General features: G+C 41.0%; 1 protein-coding gene across 5 annotated transcripts in view; it reads right to left on the reverse strand.

Moving 5' to 3' along the window:
* The window catches only part of ATF1 (activating transcription factor 1), a 53,023-nt gene extending 42,519 nt beyond the window's left edge, over positions 1-10,504 (reverse strand). For 2 of the 5 annotated variants that reach the window (XM_087442415.1, XM_087442414.1), the window contains exons 1-2: positions 9,943-10,504; positions 3,132-3,230 (exon numbers count right to left, since the gene is read on the reverse strand). In XM_087442415.1, coding sequence (XP_087298541.1) covers positions 3,132-3,224 — 93 coding nt within the window. In that variant the 5' untranslated portion in view covers positions 3,225-3,230; positions 9,943-10,504. The remainder of the gene's footprint in view (positions 1-3,131; positions 3,231-9,942) is intronic. The other 3 variants (XR_015554946.1, XM_014786456.2, XM_004429016.3) reach the window with 3 other exon arrangements.
* Between the last annotated feature and the right edge of the window lie 2,227 nt (positions 10,505-12,731).

The raw sequence follows: 12,731 nt of genomic DNA on the forward strand, positions 1-12,731 counted from the left end.
ATAGATGTCAGCTCAGAGCCGGTCTTCCTCAGCAAAAAGAGGAGGATTAGCACGGATGTTAGCTCAGGGCTGATCTTCCTCACAAAAAAAAAAAAAAAAAAAGAATAAGGCAAAGGTGATGGGATGTCATTCCCATGATTATGTTACACTTTGTGGCAAAGGAATGGGCTATCATTCCCTCCATTATGTTACATAAGACTGCATCTTGCCAGTAGACTCACTCTCATTCTCTTGCTGGACTGCCATGCTGTAAACTGCTTATGGAAAGGGCCCCAGGGCAGCAAATTGCAGGTAGCCTCTAACAGCTGAGGGTGGCCTCCAGCCAACAAAAAACTGAAGCTCTCAGTCGTACAGCTGCAACAAAATAAATTCTGCCAACAACCTGAGTAAGCTTGGAAGTGGAGTCTTCTCCAGTCTAGCCTCCAGATAAGAATCCAGCCCTAGCCAATACCTTGATTGCAGCCTGGTGAAACTGCAGCAGAGAACCCAGCTAAGAAGTTCCTGACCCCACAGCAACTGTGAGATAATTAATGTGCGCTGTTTGAAGTGACCAAATTTGTGCAGCATAGAAAACTAATACAGATAGTATCACAAACTTAACATGCCTAAATGCCAATTTCCTGATTACCAACATCCCCCCAAAAAGAAAAGAAAAACATGCTCCACTGTTGTCCACTCAATAAATGGCAACTCCATTCTTACAGTTGTTCAAGCCAAAAACTGTAGTCAATTTTGACTCCTTTTTTTCTCTAAAACCCACATCCAATCCAAAAGCAAACACTGTTGACTTGATAACCAAATTCTATCCAGAATCTAATTTTATCTCACCACCACCACTGCTACCCACTTGGCCCAAGCCACTGGCATCTCTCACGCATGTTACTATAACAGCCTCCTAACTTATTTTCCTGCTTCCACTCCACAGAGCAACCAGAGTGATCCTATTAAAATATCAGTCAGATAATGTTTTTTACTCAAAACACTCCAAAGGTTCCCCATCTCACCCAGATTAAAAGCCAAAAATCTTACAGTGGCATACAGGCCTACATTATCTGGCACTCCCCCTCCCAGGCAAAACCTCTCTGCCTCATGTTGTATCACTCTCCCCTCATTCATCCCTCTCCCACCACACCGGCCTCCTTGCTGCTCCTTAACTATGCCAAGCACATATGAGTCTCAGTTTTACAAGTCTTGGTCCAAATAATTGAAGAGGTATTTGCACAGATAGGACCTCTCTGATCACCTTATATAAAAGGGCAAGTCCTCCTATCCCTACCAACAACTCCCCTATCTCTCCTACCCTGCTTTATTAGCCTCCATAGCACATATTACCAACTGATACCTGTTTTATTGCCTGTCTTCGCAAAACTAGAACGTAAGTTCTGTGAGAGCTGAGTGTTTTGTTCATTGTTATATGCCCAGCTTATACTGAATGATTGAATAAATATTACTGTATTAGATACTCTCTCCTTACAGAATTTAGAGTCTAATAAAGTAGTCAAGCCATAAGAATTTGGATATGAAGTTAGTGACATTATTTTTAAAAATCACTATAAAATTATTTACCACCTAGAAATGTACTTATTCTACCTTATTGTAAATATGGTTCTGAGGAAACTTTGAAAACATTCACACCTAACCAAAATAACTGAAATATATAACTAAGCCAACTAAATTAAAACATTTCTGTGAAGGGTTCCATTAACAGAAAGGTAACCAAAACATTCCATAATTATTTTTCCAGCACCATCTGGAGAAGATACCATTATTCTTCACAGATATAGCCAAATAATAGAGAAGAATGCATCAAGCTTGAAGGATTAACCCTTTAGGTCCTTGGTTCTCAAACTTTTTGGTCTCAAGGCCTTTTTACACTCTTAAAAATTATTGAGGACCCCAAAGAATTCTTATTTATGTGGGATTTTTCTAATACATTTAAAATTAAAACAGAAATTCTAAAAATACTTAACAATTCATTTTAAAATAACAATCCATTACTACTAATAATAAATTAATAACAAATCCATTACGTGTTAATAACATAAATAATATATTTCCATTAACTAAATTTCCCCCCCAAAATTAGTGAGAGAATGGCACTGTTTTACATTTCTGCACATCTCTTTAATGTTTGAGCTAAGAGAAAATGGCTGAATTCTCTTATCTGCTTCTACATTAAATATGTTGCCCTATGTTGTTTTGGTTGAGGTATATGAAGAAAGTCTGGCTTCACAGAGATATGTAGAAAAGGGAGGAGTGTTTTAATAGTCTTTTCAGAGGATTGTAGATATTCTTCTCTGATACCACATCAAAACTCAACAGGCTTTAGTTTCTTAAAGGTTGTTTGCAATGTACAATCTGAACTTAGTGTATTCTGTTAACAAGAAAATCCATTGGTCTGTCTTGTACTCTGAATGGATCTTATACCAATGCATGGTTTTATAACACAATTTTTTAACTAAAAAGTTTGTAACTACTGGGAAGCTGTCAAGTTCACGATGGTGAATACAAGTTTTCCAGAATTCTACTTTTTGCTTGAAAGTTCAAATCTTATCTCTGGCAACAAATACTTTCAGCTTTTCTCCTTGAAGTGGGTCAGGTGCATGGATCAGACAATTTGAAATTTAAAAAAATATCATCAGTTCTACAATATGCAGGCCTGTCAATTTCAGTTCTCTAATGAATAAACCTATTTTCCAGTTCAGCAAAAATATTTCCTATATATCCACAATATATTGAAGATGGTTTACCTCCTGAAACTATTAGTCTCTGTTTCAAGTGAGTTCAAAGAGCCAAATAATTTTTCATTTTCCTTTTGCAGCAACAAAATTAGTCTGGAAAAAAATCTAAATAATCATCTATCACATAAAATGAAATCTACTTCTCCAAGTTTTGAGAAGTATATATGTAGTAAAACAACACTAAATATACTTTGTATAAAAGAAGATAAAACCGAATGATCTTTAGAAAATATTTAAATCAAATCTACCTTCCTTCCATGCATTTCAACATTTTATAGTTTTTTTCGCTTGGTTATTTTTTTGAACATTAGTAATTAGAGCTCTGAAACAACAGATTAATCTGCATAAAAATACTAACTGGCTCACTATTTTGGCTGAGCACTGCCTTACCTGTTGAGCAATCTGAGAAATATGAGCTCCTTGAACTGCTGACCCAGGTTGAGGTGCTGTCTCTGAAGTGTTACTCTTGTGGGAATCTTCCATAATCAACTATAAGGGGAAAAAAGTCAGTTAAAAGACGTTTTCTAACTTCATTTTCAAGAAATCTTAAGCCATTTCTTTTAACATGCATATAATTTCAGAGGAACAAGACAAAGCTTTTCTATACTATGGGCTGAGCTCAGTTTATCCACGCTCAATATGTTCCCACAACTCTGTTCTGGGTGTGTAGCAATCTAATTATAAGATCTTAAAAAATGGCAAATCAAAAGTGCTACAGAATATGTACAGTATACTGCAGAGATGTGTAAAAACTAATAACTTGGTTGCCTCCATGGAAGAGAACTGGTAGCTACGGTACAGAGATAGAAAAGAGACTTTTTCTTGCATATTCTTTTAAATTTTTTGAATTCTGATCCACATGAACATTTAAAATGGCAAAACATGTACATAAATTATTGTGACTAAATTTTCAAACGTTATCCTATTCAAGAAGTGTGACAGTCTTCCTGCCCACGGACACAAGCATTCCTTTCTCCAGTCTAGGGAACAGTTTCTAATTGCCCATATAGTTTTATATATAAAATTTACTGAGTAAAAGTTGAACTAAATAAATACATAAATAAAACTATTACCCAAGGAGGTTCTAAAGATCTAGATGATCTAGATAATCAATATGCAGGATACGTAGGCTAAGTGATAATAAGCATAAACAGGTTATGAGAGATGGAATATGTCAAACGGGATGAGAACCACTTAGAAAAACACTGGTAAATGATTTGGATAGAATTTAAAGTTTTTATGGTTATGTGCAAAGACAAAAAGAAAAGAGAGGGCTGGCCACAAACATCTGAAAAGATGCTCAATATCACAAACCATGAGGGAAATGCAAATCAAAACTACAATGAGATTATCACCTCACACCCATTAGGATGGCTAACACCAAAGAAACAGAAAATAAGTGTTGGTGACGATGTGGAGAAATTGGAACATTTGTGCACTGTGATTGGGAATGTAAAATGCTGCAGCCACTATGGAAAATAGTATGGTGGTTACTCAAAAAATTAAAGATAGAATTACTATATGATCCAGCAATTCCACTTCTGGGTATATATCCAAAAGAACTGAAAGCAGGGTCTTTTTTTTTTTTAAACATTATCTTTTTTTTAAATTTTATTTATTTATTTTTCCCCCCAAAGCCCCAGCAGATTGTTGTATGTCATAGCTGCACATCCTTCTAGTTGCTGTATGTGGGACGCCGCCTCAGCATGACCGGAGAAGGGGTGCGTCGGTGCGCGCCCGGGATCGGGATCCGAACCCAGGCTGCCAGCAGCGGAGCGCGCGCACTTAAGCGCTAAGCCACGGGCCGGCCCTGAAAGCAGGGTCTTAAAGAGATATTTATACACCCATGTGCGCAGCAGCATTATTCACAATAGCCAAAAGGTGAAAGCAACCCAAATGTTCATCGATGGATGAATAGATAAACAAAGTATAGTATATACATACAACAGAATATCATTCAGCCTGAAAAAAGGAAGGAAATTGTGACACATGCTACAACATGGACGAACCTTGTGGACATTACGCTAAGTGAAATAAGCCAGTCACGAAAAGACAAATACTGTGTGATTTCACTTATATAAGGTACCTAGAGTAGCCAAACCCATAGAAACAGAAAGCAGAAGGGCAGTTGCCAGGGGCTGGAAGAAGGGGGAAATGGAGACTCGTTGTTTAATGGGTATGAAAAAGTTCTGCAGACTGGCTGCACAACAATGTCATGTACTTAACACTACTAAACCGTATACTTAAAAATGGTTAAGACAGTAAATTTTATGTTATGTGTATTTTACCACAATTTTAAAATTTTTTTAGAGAGAGAGAGGGCAACTAGGTAGTGGCCCTTAGCATCACTGACTTAGTAACTGTGAAGTTTAAGCCTACATATTCTTTCTTCTTCATTTTTTTTTGAGATCAGAAGACAGAAATTCATTCTTAACATCTGGATTGAAGCTATTGTTTTTAGTCATTCAGAAAAGGTATAAAATTACCTCAAACACAAAGTGTTAATTTTTTCCCTCTAAATATATCACTAGCCTTTTTTTTTTTAAGGCTAAGTATTGTTTTATAATTTTATTTATTTATTTTTTCCCCCAAAGCCCCAGTAGATAGTTGTATGTCATAGATGCACATCCTTCTAGTTGCTGTATGTGGGACGCGGCCTCAGCATGGCCGGGGAAGCGGTGCGTCGGTGCGCACCCGGGATCCGAACTCGGGCTGCCAGCAGCAGAGCGCGCGCACTTAACCACTAAGCCACGGGGCTGGCCCTATCACTAGCCTTTTTTTTCCTAACATGGAAAATATATAACAGAAAGGAAAAAGGATGACAAAATCTTAATTATGATATTATTTAGTTTCTTCTCAGTCTTCTCTTTCCATAACTTTTAGGAAGTCATAAACATACTGTATGTACAATTCTGTATCCTCACAAATCCTGTTACCATTTATCACAAATAGTTTCTAGGTTTTAAATAGAAACATATTTAAAAGCTATATAATATTCCATCCAGTGAAAGTACATAATTCATATTTTTTTGCCAAACAAAGCAATATTGTGATTAATATCTTTGGTACATAAAACTTTTTCTGTAATTAAAATCATTTCCATAGTATATATTCCAAAAAAGAGAATTACTTGATCAAGGAGTATGAATATTTCAAGTTTTCTGAGAGAATTATAGTCCATCAGAAGCACAAGAGAAAGCAACGGGAAATTTTTAAAGTCATTACTAACATGATAGGTGAAAAATGGTACACTGCTTTACGTTTCTTTAATTCTCCATTACAACTTGTGTGAGCTGTCTGTTCATATTATTTGTCCATCCACTAGATCTTAGTATTTTTCTTATTAGCCTATATTATTTCTTCATACAAATTTTATTTCTATCATGTTGATACAAATATTTTTCCAATATGACTTAAATACGATTTTTTAAGAACTTTTAATTTTGATAAATTCATCTAGTGTTTCCTAAGCATACATATAGTCTCTTCTTCAAAAAGAGTGCAACAGGCCGGCCCCCTGGCTTAGCGGTTAGGTGCGCGCGCTCCGCTACTGGTGGCCCGGGTTCAGATCCCAGGCACGCACCGACGCACCGCTTCTCCGGCCATGCTGAGGCCGCGTCCCACATACAGCAACTAGAAGGATGTGCAACTATGACATACAGCTATCTACTGGGGCTTTGGGGGAAAAATAAAATTAAAAAAAAAAAAAAAAGAGTGCAACGATTTTTAGTCTAAACTGATACAAGTATAATCTCACAGACTAAACACACAGACAGCATCAAAGATGAAATTATATATTTTCTACATACCATCTCTATTGAAAACGGCTTTTTAAACACCCCATTTCAGAAGACGTAAGTTAGGATATAGAGCAAAGAAGAAAAAAAAAGATGTAGTGCTAAAGCATTGAAAGAAACCATAGGCAATTTTTTAAAACCTTGTTAAAATACTGGAAATGATACTTTTTCTATTTTCTATGTGACTCACTGATATCCCCCCCATATCAATATCATTAAGATATCCTATATCTAATGGACACTAACATGATCAACAAAACAATACACATTTCCTAGTAAAAGCCACTACAGTCAGCAAATAACATTTTGGACAATTATTACAATCACATTTTCTATAGAAAAGAAGATAACCTATTTTCCATGATTTTTAAAAGACTAATCAACTGCTTAGCTTTTTTCCAAAATGAAAACACCTTTATAGCTTCATCTCATTATGAACAACAATACATACTCCATATTTTTTAATGATATTATCAGAGTATAACCTTTATTTGCTCACTTTTTTTAGCTATCATTCATAAAACTGAAGATTAACAATCTGTTTAAAAAGTTGCTCAACACAATAAATTTTATGTGTACAAAGGCATTTTCTGTAAAACTCAAGTAAGGCCCAAGCAGGGAAGCTTAACATGAGACAACCCCAAGTCGTGCAGAATGACAAGGGGGCAGTGAAATACAGCTAAAATGGAAGTAAATTCGATGGAAATGAACTTGGGGAGCTGAGAAATCGCAGCAAGCTGTGATCTTGCTGACATATAGACAATGTAAGTGAAGGCATGGCACTTTTAAGAAAGCTTGCAAAGAAAGGAACATTATATGCTAGGCACTAAACTAAGAGCTTTTTTATATATCATCTCCTGGATTCCATTTTATAGATGTGTGAATTGAGGCTCGAAGAAATTGTCATTTACTGCAGATCTCACAGTAAAATGTGAATGCAAGACCTGAAGCCAGATCTGTTTTAATCTAAAGTCCATGTTCTTTTATTTCACACTGCCCCTCTTCCAGGAATACCCTCATATTCCCAACTTTTCCGCCTCATAAACTCCTACTCTCTTTTCAAGTTTCATCCAAATATTATGTTCCCGACTGCTACAGGTCCTTCCCTCCTTAATGCTTCCACTATGCCTTGCAGATGTTTCTAATGAGGTTACTTAACACCCCGAATTGTGTTTATTGGCATGTCTGTTTCCGCCAGTCTTGAGGAGCCTAAGGACAGCGCCTGTAGCATGTGAATGTATGCTCTGTGCCCAACAGAGACCCTCACATATGCAGTAAACAGTCAAAGACACTACAGTATTCTCATCTGATGAATGAAGAGGGTCTTAGTTTCCTCATCTGGAGAGGATGCTGAACTATGATAAACTTGAGGGCAAGGAGTCCCTTGCTCAACATTTCCACAACTGAATTCATGATCTCCCCTCAAAATTGCTCCAATTAGTCATACTGAATTTCTTTCAGATCTATGTCTGCTTTGCTTTCTCTAACCTTCAGGCTTTTACATATGCTATTCCGTCTGCCAGAAACAATATTCCCCTTCTCTTCATGTGGCCTATTCCTACCAGTTATTCTTCCAGGCAAACTTTCATGTCTCCCCTAGACTGGTCTAGGACCTCGGGCTGTATCCCCACAGCACATGTTACCCCTCTTCTCATGACACTTAGCACAGACTGTAATGGCGTGTTTTCTGTTTCCCCACCAGAATGCAAGCTCTAGGGAGTCAAAGACCACATTCCGTTCCCAATATAGCTCTAATACATTGCACATTTATTATTGCTGAATAAATCAATGTGTTTATTGGGTTTACCTACTTAAAACTGATAGAAATAATGGTTAAAGAAATATCTTAGACAATTACTTCAACCCAGCTTTGGAAACAGGGCAATTCAGGGGCTGGCCCGGTGGCGCAAGCGGTTAAGTGCGAGCGGTCCGCTGCGGCGGCCTGGGGTTTGCGGGTTCAGATCCTGGGCACGCACCGACGCACTGCTTGTCAGGCCATGCTGTGGCAGCATCTCATAAAAAGTGGAGGAAGATGGGCATGGATGTTAGCCCACAGCCAGTCTTCCTCAGCAAAAAAAAAAGAGGAGAATTGGCAGATGTTAGCTCAGGGCCAATACTCCTCACCAAAAAAAAAAAAGAAACAGGGCAATTCAAGCACAAGAAAACACTACTTGAGAGCTGGAAATTCATTATAAATAAATGGGATGACGTGAAAAAAAAAGCATTTTTAAAAGGGACTGCCACCTACTGGTGATATAGTAGTACTGCACAGATGTATCACAGACCAAACATAACCTCAAAGGATAACGACAAACAACAGGGCTAACACATTCAACTTTAGGACAACACTCTTGATTCCAATTGAGACATCGAGGTAACTCCACATTATAAAGTCTCTAGGAAAAACAGCATTTTAGTAAAACTGCATATTTCTACTGGTAACAAAATTCTCAGGATAAAATGCATTTTGCGAACATAAACAAACATAGTGTACAAACTCTTATCACAAACGAGGCCAGTCGACAAAGACGCTTGCCAAATCTATGCTGAAAAAGCCTCAGAAGCGTAAAGGCTCTCAATGACTATCACTAGCCCATGGCTCCTCAAAAATTAAACTAGGCATGACTTAGCATCTAGAGTAATTTGAAATTGATTGAGCTGCACGCTCCACAGCCCAGCTGACGCTGTGAAATACCATGCTTGGTTTTATGATACGGGAGAAAAATCAAAGAGAAAGTTGCCCCCGTTTGACCGTCTGCCCCGAGATAAACAGACGGGCTTGTCATTCCCCACCCTCCTCCCTCGCTCCTCGGCTGCACCGCCCCACGACTGTCGTGCGTCTGTGTGAGTAGTTTGCTGTGTCTCGACTGTAAGCGCCATGAGGATAAGGGCTTTTCCCCCTCCCCGGCGGGCCGGCCCGGACCTGGCACCCCGAGGCCGCTCGGTGCGCTCGGGGGCTCCCTGGGGAGATAACCGGTCTCGGGCCCCGCGCGGAGGCCAAGGCCACGCCGCCCTCCCCGCTGCTTCCCGCCCCAACTCCGAGAGCTTCGACGGAGGGCGCACGCCTTGGGCCGCAGAGAGGCGGCTTCAGAGGCGAAAACCACCCCGCGGCCGGAGGTCTCCGGGTTTAATTTGATTGCGGGGCGGGAGCAGGAGGACACCGACGACAGAACTGGCACAGCTGGGCCTCGGCGCGAGAACCGGAAGCGCGCTCGGCCGGGGGACAGCGGCAGCCCCACCCCCTTCCGCCGCGCGCCCGCCGCGCCCCTCCCCCACCGCGGCCGCCCGCGCGCGACCCCCACCCGGCGCGCGACCCGGCTCGGCGTCCCCGCCGGCGCCGCGTCCCCGCGCCCTCCCCCTGCCCGGGGACTCAGGGGCACGTCCCACCCCCGCCTCCCGCTTACCTGTGGCTGCTGCCTAGCCGCTGTCCGGGGCGGGAACTTCCACTCCCCCCTCCCAGGTGGATCCGAATTCACAGCCCACTTCCCCACCCCCTCACGCGGCGGGGGACGTGCCTCTTTCTCGGGGGTCAGGCGGGGCGGGGAGAACCTGTGTCACTCAACAGCCAACCGTCCTAGGCTACCGTTTCCTCGGCAGTCAGGGCCGCCACTAGCGGCATGATCTACACCAGGCCGGGGGCGGGGGAGGGAAGGGGGGGCAAAACTGAGTAAGTGAGCGTGGGGGGTGAGATTAAGGCGCTCCCTCCGCGCGGGCCGCCGTCTCACGTCACCGCGTCGCCCACGTGACGCGCCGCCATCTTGTTCCGGGTCTCCTCGGAATGGAAGGTTGGGGCTCCTGAAGGTGTTCCCCTGGCGGGAGTTGGAGGTGAAAGTTGGCTGCGGTTCCTTTTCTCTTCAGGAGCTCTGCCCCCACTCCTCGCACACGTCTGTTTTCGGAGGCCGTCCCCGGCTCGGTGGTGTCGGGAGGCCGCTTGAATTGGGGCCGTTTCCATCGGTTAGCGGCGTCGCGCTCAGCTCGGCTCAGCTCCCGCTTGCTCTGTGGGTGGTCAGGCCCAGCGCTGGGGGCCTGGCCCTGACCCCCGCCCCCCCGTCCGCTTCTGGCTGGAGAAGTGACTTGAAGCACGGAGGCTTGTTCTCCTCGGCTTCTCTTAGTTCACCCAGACTCTTAACCCCATGCAACTGCCTTAAGAGTCGTATCCTTTATCCCATATGAAAGGATTTTCTACAAAGAGTGGTTAAAAAAATCACAGGGTGCCGGTAGGGTGTTTTGAGTTCCCCTTTGTGTGACGCCGAAGCACAGTTTTACTCCAACTGTTAAGCTGTTTAGAAAAAAGTTACGTACAATGGAGTGTCATAAAATAAAAGGCTACACTGTCATTTTAATACATTGCCAAAACTTAATTTTATTTTTTTATTTTTATTTGTTTTGTGAGGAAGACCAGCTAACGTCACATGCCAATCGTCCGTCCTCTTTTTGCTGAGGAAGACTGGCCCTGGCTAACGTCTGTGCCCATCTTCCCCTGCTTTATATGTGGGACGCCTAATGTGTGTCTGCCCTTCTGGAGAAGGGGTTATGCATCAGTATGAATTTTTTCTTTGTCCATTTCCTTGTAATATGTTCTCTTATGGCTTATATTATAGTGATGATAAACAACAAATGATAAACCTTTTAGTATGCCCCTGACAAAATAAAAAGTTCCAGAATTTTTCTGAAATTTTACTAGTTTGAGATCTCCAATGTAGGAAACTGGTTTAGTGGATAGAGCCCTTCCTGGTTTTGACCTTTAGGGCCAGATAATGTGATTTAAAGCTCAAAGAGTTACTTTATTGGAGACACCCCTAAGAACTCACTAACCTTTAGCCATTGTCATTCATTCAGCAAACATTGTTGCCTCTCTGTTAAAAGCTAAAACAAGTGACTGCCCTTGTTATAGATTTTTGATCAGGCAAATTACCCAACCTCTCTAAGCTTGTCTTCTCATTATCAAAATTGGGGAAAGTATAAAATACTCAGCCCATGTCCCAGCATTATTTAAAGAATCAAAATGTCATATACCATAGGACAGCAAAATGCTCTATAAAGGTAAGGAGTGGGGAAAAACATTCTCGGACATGAGCCTTTCTTGATTAACAAGGTCGAGTGTCACTCGTTCTAGAATTTAGAATATTAATGGCTGGAAGGCTGGCTGTAAATTGATTGTTCTTTTGCATTTGGTTGTTTCTTCCTTGGAACACAAAATGCCTAACAAATGTTGATCAGTAAAAGAAGGATTGGGGGACTGAAAAATGTTACCATCAAAAGAAATTAAATTTTACTGAAAACTTCAAAATGTGCATGGGCTGCTCTCTCTTTAGCTCCTTTTCCACTTGTAAAGCATCTTAGGTCTAAATCAAATACTGTGCTCTGCAACACTGCCACTCACAAATATTTCCACCATCCTTGTTTCTTTCTCATGGAAGTGTCACAAGCTGTACCTACCACTCTTCTGAACCTGAGGAATAACTGTAGATAAAGAAAAAAAGAAGTCTTGGTTATGATATACACAGTTCTATCTGAATAGTAGGAGTTTTATAAACCAAACGGACAGGTCTTTGACTTTAGAAGTGAGGAAATAAAGTGAAACAAAGAAACCTATCTTTCAAGAGCCAAAGATGATTGTTTTAAAACAAAGTGGTCAAGCCAGTGATGGCACCTGTTTGGCCCTTCTGGCGCACGGGGTTTCTAGTTAGGCGAGAGAGACGTTATAATGAGATGGGTTTAATAATACTACCTATCCCATAGAGTTTTGTAGATTGAATGAGTTGAATACATCTAAAGTTAGAGCCTTTCCTGGCAGAGTAAGCACTAACTAAATGTTAGATATTAATATGGAAGATACTGTAATGTAACTACTGGAATTTTAGCTAAAAACCATAAGTGGCCACACTTCCTGAGAATCCTCATGGATTAACAAAAGGACTGAGCCGGAGTGGAGGACTTGAGAGCCGTGAAACGGTATCCAGACCAGCCCATTTCTCAAAAGGCAGAAATTATTTAAAGCTAATAGATGTACGCTTTGCGGTCTGAAAAAATAGGCTTCATTGTTTTTGTTTCTTTTTGTTTTGTCCTTCTTCGATACTCAAGTGTAAACACACAGGAAAACCTAAGCAAGGATAGGTCCTAAATGCCTGCAGGGGTTGTATGAACTACTACCATACAGTTTCAGCTAACACTCCTGAAACAGGGTGGTCCC

Source organism: Ceratotherium simum, chromosome 17, assembly GCF_057802395.1.
Source record: "Ceratotherium simum simum isolate JZ-2026a chromosome 17, ASM5780239v1, whole genome shotgun sequence".
Taxonomy (NCBI): Eukaryota; Metazoa; Chordata; class Mammalia; order Perissodactyla; family Rhinocerotidae; genus Ceratotherium; species Ceratotherium simum.